The 26182-nt window shown below is 39.0% G+C and overlaps 2 protein-coding genes across 6 annotated transcripts in view; one reads left to right on the top strand and one right to left on the bottom strand.

Annotated features, from left to right (window-relative positions):
- Positions 1-3475, top strand: part of LOC144631819 (uncharacterized) — an 8870-nt gene extending 5395 nt beyond the window's left edge. For both annotated transcript variants that reach the window (XM_078490389.1, XM_078490390.1), the window contains exons 10-17: positions 207-238; positions 805-951; positions 1073-1109; positions 1525-1586; positions 1836-1926; positions 2073-2104; positions 2639-2663; positions 3338-3475. In XM_078490389.1, the coding sequence (XP_078346515.1) occupies positions 207-238; positions 805-951; positions 1073-1109; positions 1525-1586; positions 1836-1926; positions 2073-2104; positions 2639-2663; positions 3338-3442 (531 nt within the window). In that variant the 3' untranslated portion in view covers positions 3443-3475. The remainder of the gene's footprint in view (positions 1-206; positions 239-804; positions 952-1072; positions 1110-1524; positions 1587-1835; positions 1927-2072; positions 2105-2638; positions 2664-3337) is intronic.
- A 1070-nt stretch (positions 3476-4545) lies between these two features.
- LOC144631784 (arylsulfatase B-like) lies at positions 4546-25353 on the bottom strand. 4 transcript variants are annotated; one of them, XM_078490341.1, is made up of 9 exons: positions 25177-25353; positions 12400-12531; positions 11049-11208; positions 10094-10206; positions 9063-9215; positions 8096-8344; positions 6971-7115; positions 5950-6225; positions 4546-5541 (listed from the first exon to the last, which is right to left on the bottom strand). In XM_078490341.1, exons 2-9 carry the CDS (start codon positions 12520-12522, stop codon positions 5231-5233), a joined length of 1530 nt encoding a protein of 509 aa, XP_078346467.1. In that variant the 5' UTR covers positions 12523-12531; positions 25177-25353; the 3' UTR covers positions 4546-5230. The 4 variants fall into 4 exon arrangements, with proteins under 4 accessions (XP_078346467.1, XP_078346465.1, XP_078346466.1 ...); XM_078490339.1 differs by lacking the exon at positions 25177-25353 and adding an exon at positions 13576-17699; XM_078490340.1 differs by lacking the exon at positions 25177-25353 and adding an exon at positions 16773-17699.
- Positions 25354-26182: the final 829 nt, after the last annotated feature.

Genomic DNA, 26182 nt, shown 5'->3' with positions numbered 1-26182 from the left:
AGCCGATGAAACACTGTCTCGAGTGAGAATCATAAAAATCTATGCTAATAAAGATCGGGTATCCAAACCTCCTTCACGGTTATGATTTTCTTTGTTATAACTTGATGAGTTATTAATGAGTTTGAGAAGTACAGTAAAATAAATTCCTTTCGCTATTTGACGAACATAGAAGCTGACAATATCTTGTTGCTTATTTGGTAATTTAGGAAGAGAGAAGTAAGAATGAAAAGCAGACGAGGTAAGCCTTCATTCCCGTAAATCTATCTATTGATATGAATTGAATCTTTCTCAGTGTCTGAAAATCACATATGTAATACAGACTCGTACCCAGTCGCTTCTCTCGCAATATGAGCGGCGCGCAATGCATCAGGGGAAGGATAAACTTCAAGTTACTTTTTCTGTCTCCTTCCCATCAACCTCTTCGAGCGTAGCGAAAAAACGAGTAACGACTGGGTACGAGACTGTATTTAATATTCGATGCCATATCAACAGCCCAACCTTTACTATTCCTTAGTATGCTATTCAGTTTATACCTCTTTGGATTAAAAAGGATAAATTGGTGAAGTTTTCTAGCATATGGACCAGCAACGTTTCAGTTCGTAAGACACAGATCATAAAGCACTGATTACAGGAGATCGAGGCTTTACTGGTTATGACGTCACATACGTCATCTTATAAACCGCTGAGCTTAAATTTTAGCTTGATCTCGGGCTCGCTTATCCAAATAAAGACTTAACTTCGATTATTTATTGGATTAAATTTTATACTTTGGATTCTAATACGACATTTTGTTTGTTTTCACAGACAACTTGAAGAAGCTCAAAATAAAGCTTGCGAACTCGAAAATGAAAATGTCCATCTTCATTATGAAGTTGCTAAGCTTCAGCTAAAAGTTGATGATCTGAAGTCAGAGGAAAAGAAGCTGCAAGACATCAATTTTGCGATGGCATTGTAAGTTAAAATTTCACCACCTAAGTAAATTGGAAATGTAATTTTCCTGTGTTTGTTCTTCACTCTCCTTTCTTTGTCAGTGATGAAAGATACTAAGTATACTCGTTTATCATTTGCACAGTGAGCACGAGGAGCAGAAGGCAATTTTGGAAAGCGAGGTAACTTTGTTTGTATAACCAAATTGATGCGGCTGGTCGGCGGGGGCGTTTGGCCATTTTCCTGGCTGTCTTCTTCGGCGTACTTATGGATACGGCTCTATGTTGGTCGTGTGGGTTATGTTTACATCGGCTATTAAGTTCGGTGACAAGATTATATAATAATAATTAAGCAATGGTGCACTAGAGTGACGTCTGGTACGAGCATTCTTAACAGACATCCGGCAGCGGAGCGCAGTTTTCTTCGTTGCGTGGTCCCCTGCATCCAACTGTTTTTGTATTTGTTTGTATTCTTGACTCATCACTTGTAAATGAGCGTTCTGTACTTGAGAAAGTAATACATCCATTCATCTTAAATAGTTTCTTGAGTTACTTGCAAATTATTAGGAAAATTTTATTTCATATATTTAATCTTTAGATCGATGATTACAAGGCCTGTGTGGATGAATGTAAGACCTCCCTGAAGAAAGCAACGACAAAGTAAGTATATATATATAAATTAATATGATTGATTCCATAGGGTTTCTACTTTCCAACATAAAATTGTGAGATTTTTCTTGGTTAAAAGAAACATATACATGTGTTAAAAAAGCATTTCGTGTGCTGAAAAATTTTTTTTAAAAAGAAAGAAGAAGTGACTCGCAGTAATAGCAAGGCAAACTTGTGCTATCAGTCATGGAATCTTAGTATCATATGCATACTATTATTTGTAAAATGATGTTTTTTCAGCCTGGTAAAGACCAAGAAAGAAAACAAAACTTTATCTCAACGCCTCAGAAATTACAAGGCAAAAAGCGAAAGGAGAGCCAAAATAATCCAGGTAAATGTTACGAATGTCACTTGCTGATAGATAAACATGAGAATTTACAGCCATCTTATTACCTTTGAATATAACACCAATTTAACTGAACGTTATTCCTAAGGAGCTTGAAACGAGAGCCCTTAATTTCTTTTATGTTATTTTAGGTTGACAAGGAAACGAAAGCTGAGATGAAAGAGTAAGTTAACTTTTGATGTGGTTTGTAAAACAGACAACTGAATATAATTCAGTCGCAAACGAACTTTCGACGGGTACAATTTGTCACACAGTTCAGTTCGCCGTCTTGGATAGTCCTAATTCTAGATTGAGAGTTTTTCGTTGTTGCTTCTCTTATACATAAATTATAGCTTTAAAGCCTTCCGAGAAAAGAGTTTAAGTGACTTTCTTATAAGGGTCCTTTATCGAGAAGACCATTAATTTGACATACTCGACAAATTCCTCTCTTCCCCAGGCCCGTCCGTAGTTACTCTTCTGTATGAACCATATATAACAGTGAATTACAGTGGAACCCCGATATACGATTGCCAGGGGGCAGTAAATTAATCGTTATTCGAGGAATCGTTTTATCGGGGTTCCGTCCCATCATTTTCTTTTGCCAGGACATACACATTCATCGTTTTCGGGAATTCGTTATTCGAGGATCGTTATATCGGGGTTCCACTGTAATAGAGTTCATTGCTAACACTGATAAATATATTTTCTTAACTTGCAGGACTATCGAGGCGCTTAAGAAAGAAGTAAGTAGTTTGTCAAACAATCATCGTTTATTTATCACGTTTTGGCAATGTTAGCTCCACGAAAAAACATGGCGGTTCACTGATAGAATGGAATCAGAAAACAAAATAGACTTGTTCACATGTAGGCGAAAACCACGGCATGTAAGATGAGAAATAAGCTAATTGTTTCTTGGTTTTCTTGCAAAAATTTCACTGCATAGCCATAATTACACAGGAATTCCACAAAGGTATATTAAACCTTCGTAGCATTGACTGAAATTTAGTTAAAAAGTCAACCCTTTTCTTCTTAAGCCCTCTTCGAAGAATTCCTTTATATATGTTAACGCCCATGGACGATCATGAGAGGCGCAGTGGCCTAATCGTTAGTGTGCTGGACTCCGGATCGAGCGTTCCGGGTTCGAGCCCTGGCCGGGTCAATTGTGTTGCGTTCTTGGGCAAGACACTTTACTCTCATAGTGCCCCTCTCAACCTTGATGTGCAAATAATGCTGGGGGTACCCTGCGATGTACTAGAAGGAAGAAACCGGGATAGGCTCCGGCAAGTTTGGGCCACTTAGCTCGAGACCTCCCCATGAACGATCTCGGTTGTTGATTCCTTGCTTGTTACGCTATACGTTTACGATAATTCCATTTAATGAAACTTATATGTTCTTTTTTCATCATTTTATTTTTCAGAACGAGATACTACAAGCACAGCTTAACACCGGCTTCATTGGCCGATACCGAAGTCTAAAAAGATTTTTTGTGCGTGTTGTAGACGCGCTGCTGTCACCGTTTTGATTACTTCGGAGCACTACGGGGGGTTGGGGATATTCCCTTTTTGCTTTTATCTTTAAGATGAATTTTACGAAAAAAAAAAATTAATTCAGTACATGTTTAAAAGAAAGAAAAATGATAAGACTGTAAGTTGGACAAAAAAAGACTTACCGATCAGACTGTTACAGTGGTTTGCAAGAAAAATAATAACATGCAAGTGGAAGATAAGGTCGCTGACGCAAACAAAGACTTTCAAGATAATTTGTGAGAATCTGTAAATAAAAGTGGTTCTAGAAAGAGGCAAAGCTATGAAATAATGTCAATAAAATGTGGATAGAATGTGAAACAAAAGATAATCAAGTTATAACGATAAAATGATAAGATTGTTCGTTGGACAAAAAAAGACTTGCTTACCGGTCAAAGACTGTTACAGTGGTTTGCAAGAAAAAATAACATGCAAGTAGAAAAAATGAATGACAGGCAATAGAAAATAAGGTTACCGACGCAAAAAAGGTCTGTCAAGGGAATTTTTGAGAATCTGTAAATAAAAGTGGTTCAAGAACCCGTTCAAGAAAGAGGTGAAGCCATGAAATAATGTAATTAGAATGTAGACAGAATGTGAAACAAAAGTGAATATAACAAAAAAAGAAAAGTTCAAAGATGGACAGCTGTCAAATGTAAGAAGTGAAATCAGTTGTAGCCAAAAGAGTTTGCACGAAGGACGTTGTGGACGTTCGATAAAGTTCCTATGGTTGTTAGTGGATGCTAGTGACTAGTATGTAGTGAATATAGTCGTTTTATTAACGACTGAAATGGAAACTCGATCGGGTAAAGAGTGTATTATAAAAGTTATGAAATGTAGTAAAAATACTTGTCAATCAAATTATGCTAGTTGTTTGTAAATCATTGGAAGAAAAATCTATAGCCTGTATATATCCACAAACCTCCCATGCATGCCCCTCCTCGATCCCACCAAAAAAAGCCATATTTTTTACCTTGGGGCATATACGATAATGGATGTGAACTGTAGTTCTACACCTTTCACAAAGGAATCACTTCACCGTGTAATAACATAGAAAAAAAAAGTTTGAACCCCAAGTGTTGTCCCAAAAAGTTTCCAACAGAAACTGAGAAAATGTGCTTTATTCAATGAATTCGTCATGTCCGCCCTGCTGGTGTCACTAACATGGCAAATACATAAAAAGTCCTGTTTTTCCCCGATTTTGTTCTAAGTGATTTTGCTCTGAAGGGCACACACACCTACACTCGTGTATTCTGAATTTTTGTTTCGTTTCCTCAGAAACGAACCAGTGTTTTCGATCCGATGTGAACTATTTACACAGTGGGGGCTACTATCCAATCAGCTAGAAGAACCCTTGTAAACACAATGTCAACACGTTTTAGCAAGGCAAAAAAACCTAGTAAAAACAACATTGCAAAGTTCCCATCAAACGATCATCCAGTTTGACTGTAATATCCTTAAAGACCTTTGAGGTTCATCTGACGACTTTAGAGCGCGTTATCGCTTCTATCGTTATGCTTATGTGCACAAACAGTTTTCACATTTTACTTTACTTACCAAATTCCCATTTTTAATATTTGCCTAACCATTACTTAAACGTAAAATTCCTTCAATAAAAAGCCTCCCCAACTTTTTTCTACAAATTCGGAGTTGAACAATTCTATTCTCAGTATATTGAGCTGAAAGACAGCTCTAACACTGATAGATACACTAGGTAGATGAATAAAATCGAGAGACTCGTAACAAAGATAAAAATTCACTTTCAAGTTCTGTGTAGGTTGCACATGCAACTAGGGGAGATCTTGCCAAGCTACCCACGCTCCCCCGTGGTATTTTGGATTAGCCCTGGGGTCTATGGGTTTGTTCCTAGGGGGAACACTCGAGGTCCTGTACCCCTCCAGCTTTGTTAACAGCTTCTGAACTATGTCCTCGTGCTGGCTCGCCAGGTTCACGTACTCGCAGGGATCATTTTCAATATCGAACAAGCAAGGCCCGTCGGACTTGGTGCACTCAGGCGGGTTACTGGGTGGTTGGCCACACTTGACTACCGCGTTTGATTCTTCGTATCCCGGTGGCGGGTACCATCCATTCCATGCTTTGCCTGGAAAATAAAATGTTTTCTTTCTTTAATAAGGTTGAAAAGATACTAGAAATAGGACAGGGGGCGATATAACTTTTAAGATCCAACGATTCTTAAATTGAATGACTGACTGATCGATTGATTGACAAACTGACTGACTGACTGACTGACTGACTGACTGACTGACTGACTGACCGCCCGCACGACCGACCGACCGACCGACCGCCTGCCTGCCTGTCTGTCTGTCTGTCTGTCTGTCTGTCTGTCTACATACTCGCCCGTTTGCTTGGCTCAGCCTTTACTATCCGTGTTGTTTTTATACGTCTCGTTATCACCCCTTTTGAAATTTCTCTCTATTAAGTAAACTATAGCGTGTTTAATTTTCGATGGAAGTCAATTTCTACATCGCATCCAGGCGGTTGTTCTTACCGGCATTGACAAGAATTTTCCACTGTCCATACCGCATGGCGGCCTCCCCGCCACTAGGGTGAATGTTGTGTAGTAGTTCCTGTCGAGGCGAGCTCTTTCCACTAGACAGTGTGTCCCACACGTTATATCCGTCCACATTACGAAGCTTGCTAGCATCTCCACCCGCCAACGAGTACAATGTTGGAAGCCAGTCGGTCACGTGCAAAAGGTCCATGCTTACTCGGCCTTTTGACGCCAGAAGGGGACTGTGAACGAAGGCTGCTCCGCGTACACCACCTGTTTATGTTGTGAGCAATCAAGAAAACGTACCAATATAAGGGACAAAGTGTTGATAAATAATTGCGAAACTGAAAGTGATAGGGCATTCCTGGAAGTTAACACGACCATTTGAGAATACGGCTATTTCTTATCAGCCTGCAGATGACTACGAAACGTGAACAAAATTTTGGCAATCTAGAAAACCATTTTTTTAAGAAATGTTTGAAGACGTTTCATTTCAAAGGGAAATGTAGCTGAAGAGTAATGGTAGATTAAGGTTAAAAAACAGCAACAACAACGACAATCCCTGTGGTACGTGTATTTGACCCAGTGTACTAAAATACCCGAGTTCAGTCAGCAAAATTGTCACCAAGGGAAATGGTCAAAACTATTGTACTCAGACAGGACCCACCACTCTGCAAAAAGACAGGTGGACTCTTCATATACCCCCTTTTCCCCACCTTAAAAGATGGTGTCTTGTTTGTATACCCCCCCCCCCCCCCCCCCTCTATCGGGAGCAGAAACTAAGAAAAAGATTCAAGCCTCCTTGTGCCATTTCTCCGGCAATACAAGCTTCATGCACAACTTATATGAAAGACTCAACTCAAATTTTAAGACCCCTACACAATGTGGGTCCTCGTCGAGTACACTTGTTATGACCACTTCCCCAATAGCGAATCACGTTAAAATAGACAACCTATACCAATACCGTCTAGTTTCAGTCTAAAAATATAGAACATTAATATAAAATATAATATTTCACCTTCCCATAGAGTCTCTTTGACGCCACGCAAAGGAAAATTCGAAGCCATGTTCATATCAAACCCTGCTGCTGGGCCACCATTGTCCGTTGTGAAGACGATAACAGAGTTGTTGTACAAGCCTTTCTCCATCAAAGCGTCTCTTACCTTTTGAAAGAGAAGAAACAAATATTTTCCATAGATCAGTAAAGCCCTGGTCAAACGGCAACGCAAATGGACGCAAACAGTGGCAAAATTCCTCGCAAGTGCTCGCAAGTTGTGAGAAAAAATAGCCATTTGAATTTTCAATGCTACTGCACGCGCTATAATTCAGTTCTTGAAGTAAACAGCAAAACTTGCGTTGACTTACGTGCAAATTTGATCTCGAAAGTGCGCGCAAGTCAACGCAAGTGCACGCAATTCCTGGCCAAACAGAGACGCCAGTTGAAAACGTGCTGTTTGGCCAGGACTTAAAAGTGATGTCTCGACTCCTGATGCTTCATAACACTAGCGCAACACCAGACAGTCAACTGAATTAGAAGCTTAGAAAACGTTTCCCGCGCTTTTTGCCAGTTACAAATATTGTGCTAAGTTCGGATTGGTTATTCAGCAGACATTGACTTCCTTGGTCTTTGTCAGTGTGATTTCTTCGGTTCATATAATAAGTTTCGATCCACTGTAAGATGTAATCATGCACTTCATTCAGTTTCCCTCGCTGATCTTTTTGATTGGCTAAAACGTAACCTTATCCTTGTCTTCTCTTTCCCAGCCAATCAAACAATCGTGACTTGGCTGTTTTCCCGCGCTTGGCAGCGGTTGCATGTTTTCCCGCACTTGCACGTTTTCGCTCGCTTGGCAGCATTTGCATTTTTTCCCGCGCTCGACAGCAGTTGCACATTTTCCCGCGCTTGACAGCAGTTGCACATTTTCCCGCGCTTGGTAGCTGTGGCATGTTTTCCCGCTTTTAGCAGCGGTTGCTTTTTCCCCTCGTTGAGAAACGGTTGCTTTTTTCCCGCGCTTGGCATCAGTTGCAAGCTTTCCCGCGCTTGGCACCAGCTGAATGTCCGTCGATACTGATTGGTTCCTAACATTAATCTGCTCCTTGCCGTGATTGGCCAAGAATTTAAACCGATAAAATTCCTTTTTACCTTTCCTACAGAAACATCCAAGGCAGTGACCATTGCAGCATAGATTCGTCTGCGTTCGTCTTCGATGTTTTTAAACTTTTTGATCAATTTTTTAGGGGCCTGAAGAGGCTGGATGCTGTTAGCCCTGTGTACTGCTTGATGAGGGAGGTACAGATATAGTGGCTTGGAAGGATCATGTGACTGGATAATTTCGACAGCCACAGTGGTGAATAATTCTGTACTGTACATTCCCCATTCTGTGAAGTCATTCTAGAAAAAAAAGCACAACGGGAAAAACATGAAAACTTGCTATACCGTACAATCTCGAATATAAGCCCTTGTCCATTAAATGTTCAAAACAGTTTCTTAGTGGGTTTATATTCATCAGACCTTGAGCGCTTTCCATTTATATAGAGAAACCGGTTCTTCTGTTCGGACAAAAAGGGAATTCCTCTTTTCTCGTTTTTAACGGAATGCTCAAAATATCACTCTGGATACCAGGGACGGCAGAACTTTTTTCCAATTGAGAGCTGTCTTTAACTAGTGACTTTAAGTGTGTGTGTGTGTGTGTGTGTGTATGTGTGTGTGTGTGTGTGTGGGGGGGGGGGGTTGCCTTAAGAGACCCTTCCCTTAGTACATCTTTCTTTTTTCGGAAATATTGGAGGGGCTAAAGCCCCCCAGCACCTCCCCCCCCCTCCCCACCCAACTGGCTTCACCGTCCCTGGATACAAGTACTGTTTTTCTTTTTCGCACTATGAAAATTAGGTACTATGATTCTCAATGAAATACCAGGGGAGAGCTGGGCCGTAGATAACTGGAATTTGTTAAATTGTTCTGTATTTTGGTTCAAAACAAAAACTCTTTTCAGGAAAGTCAATACATCTACAAAGGATGATCACTGACAGCTGTCACTGGAAAGAGGAAACAAATAACTGACCATGAAAAGTATTTATAAAAGAAGTATCTATCCATGTGTAATATATATTACCTCAGTGTTATTATGTAAATCCAGTCCCCACCCCTGACCACGAATATCACATGAGTGGTCCCAATAGTCTTCTATGCCGCCCCAGTAACCATAGAATGAGTCAAATCCCCGCTTGGTAGGAGTGTAGGCAAACTTGAAGAAACCTAGATGCCACTAAAATAAAAAATGTGCAACAAGTAATTACTCTTAACCCTCTAATTACAATGGGTTTATCTCATTTGTTTGGAATGAGGTAAGAAGTAGTCTTCTCCCTCGCAGCTGTTTTTAGTGTCGTCACGCAACGATCCTCCCCACAAACCGTTGTGGGAAGGATCGTTGCGTGACGACACTAAAAACGGCTGCGAGGGAGACTAGGTAAGAAACGACCTCATTTCAAGGTCAAGTACAACCATTTTAAAATAATTCTCACTGCTGGATCAAAGTACATGTATAAAAGTAGCTAAGATTTGAAACAGTGGAAATTTCTTTGCTATACCGTAGGTGGGTGTGAGTCAAGGAAAGGTCTTCAAAACCTTGCCGATTTTTCCATTTCTCAGCCTTAATGTTAATCACCAAAAGCTGGGTATTTTACCTGGCTTCCAGATTTATTTAAAATCTCTGCTCTGTGCACTGTAGGGGTGGTGAATGGTCCTTCAAAAAATGCGTGTCTTGCAAAATTTTAGCCAAATTTCAGGGGTCTCGTCATCTCGAATTTTTCTTTGACGCCTTCTCGGAGTCTTGATTTCTTTTGCAAGATTAAAAATGTCTTGGGCTTGCAGAAAATATATCATTCGATACCCATCACTGTGTCAATGAACACAGTTCAAGGGTCTTTTTTTTTTTGGGGGGGGGGGGGGGCATTATAAATCAATTCTGTTATATCCTTCATTAGGCAACTCTTATTTGCCTGTGTTTGATCATGTCAATTACAATCTAATAATTTCCTCGTCTAACCACCTCTTAAAAAAATAAGAATTGCCAATGACCAACCTACCCTTTTTGGAAAGACTTAAAAACAAATGTTTCTTCACCCAGCAAGAAAGTTCCCATACCTTGCCAACACCATGAGTTTCATATCCAAGCTCTTTCAAGTACTGTGGCATTAGGGTCTCATTTAATCCCAGCCCATAAGGTTGTGCTTGAAAAATTACACCATTCTGCATACCTACAGTAGACGGGGGTGTTAATGAAGAAGAAAATTACTTAGTAATGACAGTAATTATTTAACTGAGGATTTGTCGATGATCATAAAAGATAAAAAGGTTATTAAAAGATGCTTGACTAAGAGACTTAATAAAATGCTGTCTCCAAGTTTTGTCGGACCTAACTAGTAGACACCTACTTTGCTTAAATACAGGTCAGTAACATGGATATATGTTGGTAATTTAATATTTAATAATATGTTGGTAAATTCCCATCAGACTGGAGTTTATCCCAGTTTCTGTAGTATGAAGGCACTAGGAGTATTTCTACTCCCTCCTGGATGGAATGCTAGCAGGGTTACCCCCAGTTACCCATTCATACACCTGGGTAAAGAGAGGCACTATAAGAGTAAAGTGTCTTGCCAAAAAACACAACACAGTGTCCCGACCAGGGCTTGAACCCACATGATTCGATCCAGAGTCCAGTACACTAACCCATAAGGTTCACAGCGGTCAAACGCAAAAATTGACGTCACATCCGGTCTTTGCCGCCTCGAACTTTCGACTTGCAAGTGGGCAAACTTTTGTAAGAAAATGTTAAAGAAATAGTACGGTGAAAAAACAGTTCAAGCTGGGACACTCAGTGAAGATGAATTATCAAATTTCCAATCCATAAGCGGCGTATAAACCTTAACTTTCCAGGGACGGCGTTAACTTTTGGCTTTAAAGCAAAAGTTTACGGAAAATTTAAGACTTTGTATGGAAAATTTTCGCGGCAATTACATATGAACTGCGCACGCGCGCTGCGTTTGACCGCTGTGTGCCCATAAGGCCACTGCACAAAGATTATTGTATAAGCACAAACCTGTGTGGATTGGGTGCCGGCCAGTCATTATCGCACTCCGGGTAGGTGTGCATATGGGTGATACATAGTAGTTGTTGAGGATGACGCCATCGTTTGCAAGTTTGTCAATGTTTGGTGTGGGAATCTGATTTGACCCATGGAAACTCACGTCATCCCAGCCCTGAATAGTGACCACAGAACAATTTTTTATAATTATTATTATAATTATCATCATCATCATTATTATTATTACCATCTTGTATTAGTTGGAGATATATACTCTGATGCTTTATCAATTGCACCTAAATTAGATTACAAATTCATTATTATTTATTAGATTACAAATGTATGTGTTCACAGTAAATATACATGCTGGTACAGGGTTTGTCCATTCAGTTTGATTTTTCAGCATTTGGGTATCAGTAGATTTTGACCATTGTGCTCTTATGATTTACAGCAAGGCGCCCAAAAGTGTGACCACCTTTAATTAATTCACATTCTTTCGTGCAACCACCATCCAATCAGAAGCCAAGGACAGCTCCCAGTTGACTTCTGATTGGATTTAATCTGCACGGAAGAATGTGAATAAATTAAAAGTGGTCACACTTTTGGGCGCCTTGCTGTAATGGGTATAGTTTGTGCACTCTTATCTTGAGAAGTGTGGTCTGGCCTGAAATAAGGTATCAAAACCTACTCTGGCTTTGTACCCCCTGCCTTTTGTAGGGCACACACCCAAACATTCTCTGCAGGTTGATCTGGCCAACAATTTAATTAGCTCATGCCATGAGGGTAAAGTGTCTCAATAGCCAAGGGCACAGTAATCCAGACAAACCCATAATCTGCATCTTTTATATATGACTGGCCGGTTTTTTTATCAAATAAATAGATTTTCTTTTTTACCCGTTTTTATTATGTAAATAGCTTCTTTTTTAACTTATTTTAACTTAAAATTATTAATTGTATTATAGTTGTACAATGATAGGTTTAAGTTTTTTAAATTTTTTTCTTAGTCAGGTGTCGACAATTAGTAGAGGGGACTTTTCCCCTCAGCTAAACACTTTTTTTAGACACGATAATAAAATTCATTCATTCATTCATGAAAACCAGGTTAATTGAAATTTTCACCGTTTTAAGCGCAAATCGATGTAAACGCGTTTTTTTCTTTGCCAGAAACAATATAAAAACTAAAGTTAATGTCAGTCTTTTTTTCTCTCCTCCTCTCTCTTTTCTACCTTTCACACTGTAGTTCATTTTTTCCCCCTTTCTCTGCGTGTTTTTACGCCATATCGCAGTATAATGTACGTGGTCAAAAACACTCGGGTCACTTTTCGTTGACCACGTTTTCATAAATCCAGTTATATACTATTCTTACCAAATCATCAGCTACAATGAATATAATGTGTGGCTTGGAGCTTTGCTTGGTGGAACTTGTTAGCGGCAAGCAGAAAAGCAGTGTACGTAGAAAGGTGGCTAGGTGCAGTAATGTTAATTGCATCGTGATCAGCTGTTTAAAAATTATTGTAAAGAAGAAAGTTAAAGTTCTGCATGGATAATATTGGAATTTTCACTATTAATGTACCCAAAAGCAGTGACTTGCATATGATCTGCGCTAAGCAAACTTGCTCCAGTGGTGGGCTGCTTTATTTTCATTGCAGGGCTAAAAACGTTTTGGACTCACCTTAATTTTAAGATGTAGTCTTGCTGCATGTATCTCAAAAATTCTCAGATTTATTATTCAAGTGTGCTCCTTATACCAGAGAGATCATTATGTTTTAATTAAATGTACCAACCCCCTACCCCCACCACCACCAAAATCAAAGGTCTCTGTGAGACTACGACTATTTTGCTATGGTTTATCTGTTGGCAGTCAATTGTGGTATGGAGTAGTTCTTTTTAAAGGGTGAATTAGGCTTTTCACTTTGTTTAGGAGTGCAAGTGTTGAAATATGTAAATTTGTGTTGTCCTGGATATTCTGGTTAGTTTATTATTAGGAATGTAGGAACGGTGGAACGGCGGAACGGTGGAACGGTACGGTTGATGGGAGGAACATTATAAAATGCGCATTGACGTATTTTCTTAAAAGGCAGTATGTGTGAATTTTGTAAAACGCAGAAGTGTGAAACATTTTAAAAAGTGGCAACAACAGCTACCAAAACAAAGAACCATTTCAATTAAAAATACGCCAATTTAAGGTAAAGAAGGCGTCGAATAATGATTATTTGGGGGGGGGGGGGGGTTAGGGTGAAGTGGGGCATAGGTTCGAGATAAAGAAACGCATAAAGCCGAAGTAAGTTAAGAAAGCTGTTAAAAGGGAAATGAAAGTTCCTGAAGTTAATAAGTTTGTACTGAGAAATTTCTAATGGAATCACAAGAACAAGGGGTTTCTATTAAGGTAATTTATCCAAGTCAAACCCTGCTCAAGGTGAGCTGTTGTGAGATGAGCTATCTCACATATCCATATCATATCATATATCTTCAATCCATAACGCCGCAATTTGAACCCGAAAGTGTTTATGCAATACTAATGAGAGCCCCTTTCATTTTGTACCATTTGGAATTTTATCTATTCATACGCAGAAGAACCCAACGAAACCGCTCCACAAAATTTCCGCTCTGCAACCTGAACTTGAGCTGGCTGGCAAATTTAGGAATGAGACTGTTCGCTTGCTGGGACGGTTTTCCTTGGAGAAAACTTGCTGGGATTTTACAAAATATCGATGGTACCTGGGGAAAATGAACCATAAACGAGAATTTAATAACTGACTAACTTGTATTTGTAAACAATAAAAAGTAATTGTTGACTTTATTTCTATTGTTTCCGTCGGTTATTCTGCTGTCACTGAAGAGGCAAAACAGGTCTCTTTCTTTTCTGTATGTAAATTGAGCATGTGAACGATTTTGAGTCAGTTGAACAGCGCGCTCTGCCCAAAGCTAATGTGTGGCTATCTATAACCAGCGTTTTATGCATCAGTCAATTGAAACCCCGGCCCCCCGACCCCCGGGACTTACCGGGGAATTTAACATTTACCAAGTGTTAAAACCCGGCTTATTTCCCCAACCTAGGGGCCTAGACGTCTGTTAAAAACCCCGCATAGCGGGGGCATCCGAATCGACTTTCAGGAAAAAAAAACGGACAAAAATCTTGATTTCGTGGCCGAAGTTGAAATATCTATTTCTTTCATTTACTGTCCATGTATAGTTACGAGGTCGGAAAGAAACCTGATGTAGTTTGTTTCCGCCAAAAACTTATAAAAAAAATTGTTTTTCGTGGTCAGAGACACAAAGTTGTCAAATTTAAAACCCATAATTAGCCATTATGAACACGCCTGCCGGAAGACCCATAATATCGGGGTGTGATTGCCCTACAGAACGTATTTCAGCTTTTGTTGACCATCTACTTAAGCCGATAGCACAGCGACAAGCTTCGTGCGACAGACTTTAATAACTTCATTGAGAAGATTACAGTGCCATGCCCAAACAGCCTAAAAAAAGCTTTCCTTTTCTCATTAACACTGTATGCGAAGCATACGGAGAATTTCATCAAGGAAACCCTCCCGTACAGGGCATTTGCCATAGAAGAGGCAAGATCTTGCTAGGGGGAACTGGGGGCATGCCCTTCAGAAAATTTTGAAATCTAGAAGCCCTGAAACTCTTTCTTCAAGATTTTTCTTAAGGTATTTCTTGAGAGAAATAAATCTTTTTTAACTTGGGATCATTTCCCCAACAAAATAACCGGCACGCATACATGCATGCACAGGCGGTGACGCTTTACAATGATCCCAGAAATTGCATTTTTCTTATTCATTTTAATTTTTATTTGCCTTGACTACAAAACGAACCTCCAATACATTACAAACCTACAGTATGATAAGATAAATACATTAAATCATTATGAACTTCGTCATTTAGCAACAGAAAGGCCCAGGATTGATTTCCACACCTGTAGTCGATACTGAAGATTGTGTGACATTTCCGTATTGAAATGGTCTGAAATGTAATGAAGTCAACACCGCTTACTAGAATCACTTCCATGCATTTATGCAACTTATCAAACAAAACATTTTAGATCAGCTAAATCAGCAATAGGGTAGAAGTTCTTTCTTAATTCTGGCTTCTCGTACAAATAGGAATACGGATACCGTCACTGTTTTGTTTTTAATGGCTTGAGATAAATACCCGAATAAATATTATCAAAAGCAGTAAAATGAAGATGGCGAGTCGCGAAGGGAAAAGAAAAGAAAATAAACTTAAACTTAAATACTATCGACAACAATGCACGTCAAAGCAAACAAAGATTTCAGATAGCTCACCTTTGCAATCTAATCAAGATACTGCTGCCATCGGTCTCCCTTTTGGAAAGGTTTCAAAAGTTATGACACTAACCGGCCTTCACTCGTCAAATTCAACATCAGTCAACTTAGTCTGCCATCACGTATGCCGACTTCGAATACACGTATAACGGTAGAAAAGTTCTTTAAGCGAGCTCACAATTATCCAGTACATCATTCTCCCCTGAACCCAAAACTCTGTTTAACTGTACGTTAGAAATCAAACGCGTTTTGCCGATGGATGCTCTTAAAGTTGATTCACTCATGACAATCAAAGATGGCGTACCGAAACTGAGTAAACAACAAAGTGCCTAGTTCCCAGTGCTACTCGGTTGGAGTAATCGTAACATTGCCCGTCCACGGGCCACAACATATAGGTGTCTGTCACCGCCTAAAAATTTGTTATTAAATTTGGGTTAAAATCTAGACGAGGTAAGTGCCTCGTCTTGCCTCTGGCTAGCTACGGCCCTGCCGTACTCGTTAAGAGAGTTGCTCAGTGTGATCTTTCAAGAAAGCTCGTTCCAATTCAATGGAAAAGATTATCTTTAAGCACATCAAACAGCCATGGGCACGACAATCGCCGCAGTTTCCGCTGTCATCTTCACGGCCAAAATAGAAAACGAAATACTCAGACAAGTAGCAATAAGCCTATCCTTTGGAAACGATTTATTGACGACGGACACAAGAAGTGACAAAATAGAAGAATTTCTTCTAAAGGTAAACAGCTTTCTCCCTATGATATGATTCACGGCTGAAATCTCAGAAACAGAAACTACTTTCTTGGGGACGATAGTGTACAAAGATGGCAGATTTCAAGTACAACGAGTCTATTTTTAGTAGTTCGTGTGAACATATTAAATACAAACCCAGGCGTCGCGAAAGGCTTTAAATATCAAGGAAGAAGCGTGGAGACTTTTCAGAAGGGATTCCTCAGAACGAACATTTTGAGAAAAACATTTAGTCCTTTATGTTAAATCCCGGCTGCCGTCCCCGCTTTAAGTGATCGCGTGCTGTTAAATCACCGCTCCATGGCCCCGGTCTACTGACATTTTGTTAAAACCACCGCCCACCGGGGCCAACGCGCCGTTAAAAGTGCGTTAAATCCCGGCTTTGGACGCGTTAAATCCCCGCTAAGTCCCGGGGGTCGGGGGGCCGGGGTTTCAATTGACTAATGCATTATGGAATAACTACGTATAGGATAACCAGCTTGACCGACATAGTTCTTGGTGAGTATCGATTGTTCCGTTTTCTCTGCCGATTAAGCAGCCTTGAGCAGTTTGAGGGGCGTTCTATGAATAATATCGTGTTCAAATTTTCAGCTGCCCGGGACGATGGGATGTAAAAAACACACACAAGTTATTCAACAGCATACGCAACAGACCGAAACACGTGCTAAGCAACAAGAAAGATAATTTACCTCAATTTCTAGCTTCGAATATAGACCCAAATCTCCAAGTAACTTTCTCTGACACTCGAAAAACGTTTCAGATCATAATTCCTTCTCAAAGACCATCTTAACGAGCTTTTAAACCCTATTAAAGCTCGTTAGACCGAGACCGCCATATTGCTGAAGGAATAACTTCTGCAAAAATCGTCATGTAAGGCACATTAAAGTTTCTTGGCCGGAATCACTAGGTAATTGGCGGATAAAATTCACTTCCTGTATACCAAATTTGGAGGAGAACGGAAGTAACGCGAATTAAAATAATTTTGGCGATTTACGGTCTAATTAGACCAAAAATCTGTTACAAATTATAAGAAAGAATAAAATTTTGGGTGATAACTTAAAAAGAAGACTTCATCTGTTTAGTTTCTAACTGAAATTTATAAACTGTCGGGCTTGCTTATACCCTACGTCAAAAACGTAATGTAAACCCGGTTACGGATTTTGGGAAGCAGGATCCGTGTTTTCCACCACCTATGTACTCAAACAATTACCGGAAATTCGTTTTATCTTGCTGTGCGTCCATTGTGTAAATTCAAAAGCATCGCTCACGAAAACATACTAACGAGCCTGTTAGCGACTTACTTAATCGCACAGTAGGAAATTCAGGATTAAATACTAAAACTGCCATACCAAAAATTCATAGAATGTATCATACCGTAGAATTGGAATAAAGTGGTAGCTTATCTCTCTAAAAAGAAAAAAAAAACTTCTTTAGCGCAGCTTAGCATATAACGGGAGAATTTTATCTCAACTGGTGTGTCAAGGGGTGTGTCAGCATTGATAACAACTAAGACAACGGAATAGCGTAAACGGCTATAAATAAACACGGCAGAACAAAAGAAAACACGTGTTAAAAAAAATTGAACATAACAGAAGTGAGAGAAAAAAAAGAAGGAAAAGCGTAGCACTTTAAAAATTGTACGTTTTGGCAAACGATGGCAAATGAGTTAACCAGTTGCTGATGGCAAAAATCACGAGCATAAATGAGAATTGCCAGATACTGCAACTGCGTTGATGTTTCCCCACTCGCTTACCAACCGCAGTGCGGAAATACTTCAAAGACTAAAAGCGAAACCATGTAGCGATAACTTTATCGAAAAAACATCTGTACCACATGACACTAGCACTCAAGGTAACAGGGGCGGATCCAGGGGGGGTGGATTGGGTGGCTAGCCACCCCCCTTGATCCACCAGAAAAATGAAAATAAGAATAAGAAAATAAGGACAATGTCCATCCACCTCTCATAGTCAGGTGGCCGTTCAAAGTTAAGGACGGCCATTTTTCCATAATAGGAGATTTTCGACAGCCTGTTTTTCGAACTTCTGGCTTAATGTATCAAAACATGTGTGTATAATTTTGAAAAAATAGATTCCTTTTAGCTTTCAAGAATTGTTTTAGCCTTGCTAGAATGATTTTCGTCTTCATTTACGTCTTTTTTTAGCGAGTTTTCTTACCATTTTTTCGGATCGCAACGATTTCACAAGCAAGCAAAGTCGCCAAAGTTGTCCCAAGGCCACTTTGCCAAGAGCTAAACATTTCTACGCACGTGGGTGAGCAAAACAACGCATATCTGTTCTTTCCTGTAAGTTCGTGGTTCATTTCATAACTGAAAACTATACTTTTTCTCCGAAATATAACTCAAGGTAAGTTGAGGAAAGAATATTTTGCCAAATTATCAAGGAAAAACAGTGTTTTAATAACTTAATTGACAGCTGTATAAAGCTGCTCAGAATCGCGGAAATCACGTCTAAGAGGCTTCAACTTTTCAAAATTTTCTGCGGGGGGCATGCCCCCAGACCCCCCTAGGGGGATGTAGCCTATGGCTCCATGAAATATGGTCCTCAGACCCAAAATAATTTGCGCTCCCATTTTCAAAAAACTGCCTAAAAGCCTGAAACCCCCTCCTTCATAAACAAATTGGGGCTTAAACAATATAGTAGACAAAAATATTGGTAAACAGCCACCCCCCTTTGAAAAATCCTGGATCCGCCCCTGGGTAACTCTCTTGCTCCACTGAACATCTGTCTCTTTTCCAGAGTGAATTCTTCCAACGGTGAAGAAAAGTTTATGACAATTGTCAAGTTCAGTGCTATTGAAAACAAATTTATTGAGCAGTAGATAGAGCTCTATTGCTCCTTTAAACTTCGTAAACCGTTGAAAACCACTCCACTCCGCAACAGTTAAAAACCACTGGAATTTGTATCCGTTTATGTTATTTCATTAACTTCACTCTTGCCAAACTAAAGCATTAACGTGCGTATCTTTGTACTGATAACTTTGTACTAATGGATAAAACGCACTCTCCAAGAACTTTCCTTTTAATACAAAGAACAAAACGTTTTTAGACAGTTTATGACCAATTTGGCTTGCGTATGCAAAAATTACAGTTATCTTCAATCCATAACGCCGCAATTTGAACCCGAAAGTGTTTACGCAATACTAATGAGAGCCCCTTTCATCACCTACAGCATATGTGACAAGTCACGTCTTTAACACCAGCTCCCCAGTGTTATGTTGACCCAAACATTGGAAACCACCCCCAAATTGCTTGTGCCGGTCTCACCAGGCTTTGAAAACCAACAAGAAAAATACCATCTTTGGGACTTAAAACGATAAGGAGAAATATAGAATTTTAAAGTGGCCTTAAAACGGAAAACCATGGACTACAGAGTGCTAAAACATTGTTGATGAAGGATTAATTTATCTTTCCTTCCACCGCCGCCATGCTGTAATGGTGCTTACAAATGCGTTTTGAATTCAAATCTTTTAAAAACGAAATGGTAATGTACTGTTATTGCTTTGAACTTGGATGTAATTTTTTGAACGATCGGTAAATCCATTTAGTGTACAATTGACTTCAAGCTGGCTGCTAAAATTAAAACTTCGCTTTCAACATGAACATGTGGATAATTTTGAAGCAATACTGATGAGAGACCCTTTCATCACCTACAGCGGATATGCCCTTTACCACCCTCCCTGGAGTTTTTTTGGTTCTTCTATTGTTCTATAGATAATAACGGCAAATAAACCAATCAAAATCTGTTTTCTGCGCATATTTTTAGAGAACTCTTGGGGTCCTAGAAGAAGGTTTTTCGTATTATTCCGTGCATTGAAATCGTACAAGGAAATCGTATTTACAAACTTCCAAGGCCTTGTTTTGATTCTGAACAAGAAAAAAAAACATATTTGGGACTTAAAACGGAAAGGAGAAACACTATAGAATTTTAAAGTGGCCTTAAAACGGAAAACCATGGAGTACAGAGTGCTGAAACCTTGTTGATGAAGGATTTATCTTTCCTTTCACCGCCGCGAAGATATGGTGTAATAGTGCTTACAAATGCGTTTTGAATTCAAATCACGGAGTTAAACAAGGACCAATTGCGGCTTCTCAAGTCTTTTGAGAACGAAATGGTAATGTACTGTTATTGCTTTGAACTTGGATGTAATTTTTTGAACGATCGGTAAATCCATTTAGTGTACAATTGACTTCAAAAGCCGGCTGCTCAAATTAAAACTTCGCTTTCAACATGAACATGTGGATAATTATTTCTGCCGTGCAGTACAGCACGGTGCGAAAAATTTCGATACTCTGCCGCTTGTCAACACATTTCTTGACTTCATACAAACTAAAAATAAATTCTAAACAAAGTTTCTTCCAAGGTTCTCTGTAATTTTTTGAACGATCGGTAAATCCATTTAGTGTACAATTGACTTCAAAAGCCGGCTGCTCAAATTAAAACTTCGCTTTCAACATGAACATGTGGATAATTATTTCTGCCGTGCAGTACAGCACGGTGCGAAAAATTTCGATACTCTGCCGCTTGTCAACACATTTCTTGACTTCATCCGAACTAAAAATAAATTCTAAACAAAGTTTCTTTCAAGGTTCTCTGTAATTTTTTGAACGATCGGTAAATCCATTTAGTGTACAATTGACTTCAAAAGCCGGCTGCTCAAATTAAAACTTCGCTTTCAACATGAACATGTGGATAATTATTTCTGCCGTGCAGTACAGCACGGTGCGAAAAATTTCGATACTCTGCCCCTTGTCAACACATTTCTTGACTTCATCCAAACTAAAAATAAATTCTAAACAAAGTTTCTTTCAAGGTTCTCTGTAGTAGTCTGAATTCTGTAATTTTGTTAGCGTTTTTAATGCTTTTTCACGAGGCCGCAATTTGAACCCGCAAGTGTTGACGCAATACTAATGACAAACCCTTTCATCACCTACACCGGAATATGTGACAAGTCACGTCTTTAACACGAGATCGAAAGTGTTGACGCAATAATAATAAGAGACCCTTTCATCGCCCACTAAGCGGAAAGAACTCCCTTGAGAAATTAAAACAGTCCCTTGAGAAATTAAAAAAGTCCCTTGAGAGTAGACAAGAATGTTCCAAATTTTGCCCACATCACTCCTAATCTCCTATTTGCTTGTAAACAAGCAAAATAGTCGAAAAAAAAGAATGGTGTGATATTAATGCTTTCTTGGTAGAGTGCTCGGCCCAAGTGAAGCTGCTCCATTTCGATCAACCTCGTTCCCAGAGTCTCTCCCTTTCAATCACCCCCAGAGAGGGAGGAAGGGGATGGAGGTTGGTCCTAAGGTGAGGGGGGAGAGGGGGGAAGTGGCAGGGGGGGGGGGGGGGGCAGAGGTGGATAAAGAGGCCCACGATTATTTCACACCGTCACCCCAAAACATGTCAAACGTACAAACGTTGCGAGCACTTTCACAGTTCTACGGTGCGTTACTGTCTTTACAGGGAAAAATTACGACACCATAATTTGAAAACGTTTCCTTAATCTTGAATCTAAGTGAATGCTGTAGATACAAATACCTATTCACGCCTTTCGTCCCCGAGCTACATATAGGTATGTGCCGCTGTGAAGGGTATGGTTATGGTATGGTATTTTCATCGCGGCGATGAAAATGTGTAATTCAGAGGACCCGAGTCAGGTCGGGTATCTAATATTCATGAGCCCCCACGTCCAATCAGGAGTCGCCTTGGGAGTCTCAAAGCGGGCTCTGAAAATGAGGTTCGAGTCCAAGTTTGTATTGATGTCAAAACAGGTTTTGAAAGCAAAACATATTCTGACAGTAAAATCTTTATCGGTTCATGTTCAGTTCGAAGCGTTTGCTCGCTTATCTAAGGGAAACTGATCGAAATGTTTATGTTCAAAGCGTGTGTACGTTCGCTTGTCTGAAGGAAACTTGTCGAAGTTTTCATGTTCAAAGTGTGTGTTCGCTTGACTTAATCATAGTTAGTATGACTTAATAATAAAAACGTATCGAAGTTTCCATGTTCAAAGCGTGGTTCGCCCTGTCTAAAACTGTAAAAGTAAAAGCGCTGAAAGCGATGTTGTTGTCGATGTTCTAAGCGTGATCTCGCGGTTATCATATTTAAAGCGTGTGTTTACTTGTCACAATAAAACTTAGCAAAGTTTTCATGTTCAAAGCATGTATTCGCTTATCTGAATAAAACTTATGGTGGTTCTGGTTAAATCGTGTGTTCGTTTGTGTGAATACTACAAAGAGTTTGGTTTTACTTTACGTGAATATTCCTTACGCGCCGACAATTGTTTTCCCCTTTGGACTTGGAGCGTACGCGTCCAGAGTTATTAACTCTGACGCGTCCCACAAGAATTACAGTGAAAATACGAAAACCGTGAACACTTAACTTATAGTTAGAAAGAAAAATTCGAGAAACTAGTTTTTGAATTAACTGTTCCAAAAAAACTTTTGACTTCATCACTCATCATTCGATGGTTTTCTGCAACAATTTCCATATCCAAGAGCTGTTCACAGTTTTATGATTTTCACTGTAAATCGCCACTACAACAAGCTTACGAAGGTGTTTATAGTCTTTATAACAGCAAAGAACCTTATAGTAAAAGAAACCATTCCTGATTTACATTAAATTGTTGCGCTAAATGTGCTTGCGATATTTCTGCGAGCGAAAGTTTTTTTGATCTCTTGAATAAACACACGTGCGTCAAGTGAAGTCTCGTCGGCGCGTGTTGATTGAAAGACCGAAACTTTTACCTTTTAAGGTCGCGGGGGACACCTTAGGCTCATCATTATGCATTTATTTAAAGCGTATGCACGAAGTACAACGACTGACATCGACAACTTTACGAGGTATTTATGACTGGATAAAAATATGGGCGCGTGCGCGTGATTTGTAAAAAATCCCTGTTTCTTTGATATTTTAACCAATTTAAACAACACTTAGCGATATACGTTCATATAGATTGTAGGAAGTCTTTGAGCTTAGTTTCATTTAAATTTGAATATTTCTGCAACTCAAAGTAATCACAAAAATATTCGGCATAAACAATCGTGTCCTATTTAAAAACGCATTGTTCTCACCATAAAAGCGTGGAATATAATTACCATAATTACATCTCTCCTTGGCAAAATGATCGTATTTAGGTCGGGACACCTTCGGAAATCTCAAAGTTTTGACTTTTCCGACAATTTTGTGGCAGAGAATACAGCACGGATACAGAACTTCATGACTTGCCACTGCAGATAGGTAAACTATGAATACTGTAGTGTGTCATAACAGAAGCGGAATTTTAAAAGAGCGCTTTTGGAAAGAGGTAGAAGACATTAAATTCAAATTTGCGCACTTAAACCGCCGTAATTTGCTGGCAAACTTTAAATTAAAAAATCCGCTTCTGTTATGACACTCTAGAGGTATTGACTGATTAGTTTTTGACAAGATCCCAGTGTGCTGTCTCCTACTCGTTCCGCAAACTCTGCCACAAAATCATGTTTTTCCCAATTTGACACTCACGAGGCTATAACATCGCCGTTAAATTTAATCTACCAAATAAAAGACGACATTCACAATCTTTCATCATTTCTTTATGTCTCTGTAAAATTTGAGCTTAATCGCACCCATAACAGCTGAGAAATAAGCGTTTTAAAAGATGCAGGTCAAGCAAAATTTCCCTACATGAATTTATTCATGCTGTAGGTATCCCCCGCGACCTTAATAAATGTTCACAGTGCATCATATAAACTTTCATAGAACATGAATTTTACTCATTGATATCATTTCACCGTTTGAATAAACGATTTATGCCAAATAGAACAAATAGAAATCATTCCTTTTGCTACTTGCCGTGACCGGCGTGACGCTTCAACAGACAATGAGCCGACAATTATTCATTTCACAAACAAGCCTCGCCTGCGGCTGCGCGTGAGAAAGACAGAAAATTTATCTCGCAAGAAAGTTTAATTAATTTTCACGAAGCATCACAAAAACTTTCGTAGAACATTGTTTATATTTATTAAGATCATTTCACCGTTCGAATCGCCGATTTACATCAAATATAACCAGAGATATAATTAATATTTTTCCCTACTTGCCGTGACGCAACAATAGACAATCAATTAGCAAACAAGTCTCGCCGACGCGTGTTAACACGAAACTTTCTTGAAAGAAATGTTTACGGTGCATCATACGAACTTTCATAGAACATTGTTTCTACCTATAACGATCATTCGTTCTACCGAAAGTGCTTCGAAGCTTTTTGAAGCGCCGCTCTGTAATTATCTGATCTACGCGGAGAAAAAAAAAAACGGTTTTTCGTAATCGATAAAACTGCATTCGGTTGCTAAGTCCCTTAGTCCCCCTGGGACATCTACCGCTTCGTTGGGCATGCATGAATGATTAACTGAATTCGTAATGAATAATAATAATAATAACAACTTTATTTAACCACGGTAAAAAGTTTAAAGCTAAAAGCTTGTGGGGCCGCGTACAAATTAAAAATTTAAAAAGACATATAAAAAGACATCGACATATAAACAGACATCCTAAAAATATTAAGAAGATAGAAAAAATTCACTATTATAACAACAATTTAAAAATTCAATAAAATTTAAAAACATCATCGTTCAGTATGACAGTCTGCGCGGATAACGCCTCGAAGTTCATATTTTTAAGAATGTTCTTGCCTCTCACTATGTTAAAAAACGACTTAAAGTTACTAGTTTTACCGTTTTGTCGTTGTGAGAGGGCGTTCCAAATAACGGATCCCCTGTGAGCGATAGAGTGCTTCATTCGTCAAAAGAATTACACATTTTGATCACGAAACACACATTTTGATCGTCTTGATGTCCTAATGAGTACTTTAGTCTGGGATAGGGTATAGAAATCAGAGAGTTTTGGTCTAGAAAAGGGTAGCATGTGCCGGTAAACGGGTCGGAGGTATGACGAATTAAGTCCACAATAGAAATAGAAACTCAGAACTCCAGAAGGGAAAGGGGCTTTCCTAAACGTAAATAAAATCATCGCGGCATCGTTGTTGACATATGGTTTCCCAAGTCACATGCAAAGCTTTATAAATTACTCTTGTACTTACCTACGCCTTCTCGTCAAAAGCTAACTTGACTTTAGCTACGTACACCTAATTGCAATAACGTTGTCATAGAAAAAAGGAAAAAGAAAAAAGGTAATTAGGAATTAATTAGCGTAGTTTCGTAACTGGTAGCATTTACAGAAAATTCATGAGTTTTTATCTGCACACTTCGAGTCCATTTTTTTATGCTGTTGCGATATAAATTGATTTATTTGTATTTTGAGGCTTTTTGAGGCCATTTGCACGAATATATTTCATGCATGCGCTTAATTAATTCCTATTTGAATTTTTCCTTTTCCTTTTTTTCTATGACAACCTTATTGCAATTAGGGACCGGTCATTATTTATGTAGAGAGGGGGGAGGGAAAATTATGTTGGAAAGGTCAAAATTTCTGTAAGGCCCCCCCTCCAGGCCATGTAAGTAGCAAGTGACCCCCCCTTCTTTATTCAATATTTACGTTATGACCCCCCCCCCCTCACCTCATATCTTCTTTATATGCCTTAAGTAATTATTAAATGCATGTTACATACAATCTTAATTGCACACTTGTTCTGATGCACAAAGGCTGGATCAACACTTAGTCAGCCAAGGCTTCTTTGCTATGGATACTCTTCCAGCGATAGGGCAAATTTTGGACGAGTTATGTGTATAGTAAACATACCTCAATTATTAACTCCTCAACTTTGGAAAAGTGATAGTTTTTACAAATTATGCTCTCATGGTGAACACAAATGTAATAACCATGCAAAATATAATCTTTTCCAATGATTTTCCTAAAGTGTAAAAGAACTGCTTTCTTGTTGTTATATCATGTTTTATTACTTCTTGGGCTATTGCAGTGATAATCATTTTGTAAAAAGAAATAATTTCAGTCAAACCAGATATTAAAGCAGATAGGTCTGGATTCTTTTAATATTTAACTAAAATTTGAGATAACAATGGAGTTTAGAGTGCAAACAGTATTTCTGTAAAATACAAATCACTATAAAAGTTGTACATAATTAGTGG

Source organism: Oculina patagonica, chromosome 12 (assembly GCF_052425735.1).
Source record: "Oculina patagonica isolate OP01 chromosome 12, crgOcupat, whole genome shotgun sequence".
Classification (NCBI taxonomy): domain Eukaryota; kingdom Metazoa; phylum Cnidaria; class Anthozoa; order Scleractinia; family Oculinidae; genus Oculina; species Oculina patagonica.
This window is presented reverse-complemented; position numbering and strand designations above follow the sequence as displayed.

Excerpts from the sequence above, each read along its gene's own strand:
- LOC144631784 (XM_078490339.1), bottom strand. Across the intron at positions 8,345-9,062 it reads ATTTACATAATAACACTGAG|AATGACTTCACAGAATGGGG; the intron begins GTAATATATATT and ends TTTTTTTTCTAG. Across the intron at positions 6,226-6,970 it reads CAAAGAGACTCTATGGGAAG|GTGGTGTACGCGGAGCAGCC; the intron begins GTGAAATATTAT and ends CAACATAAACAG.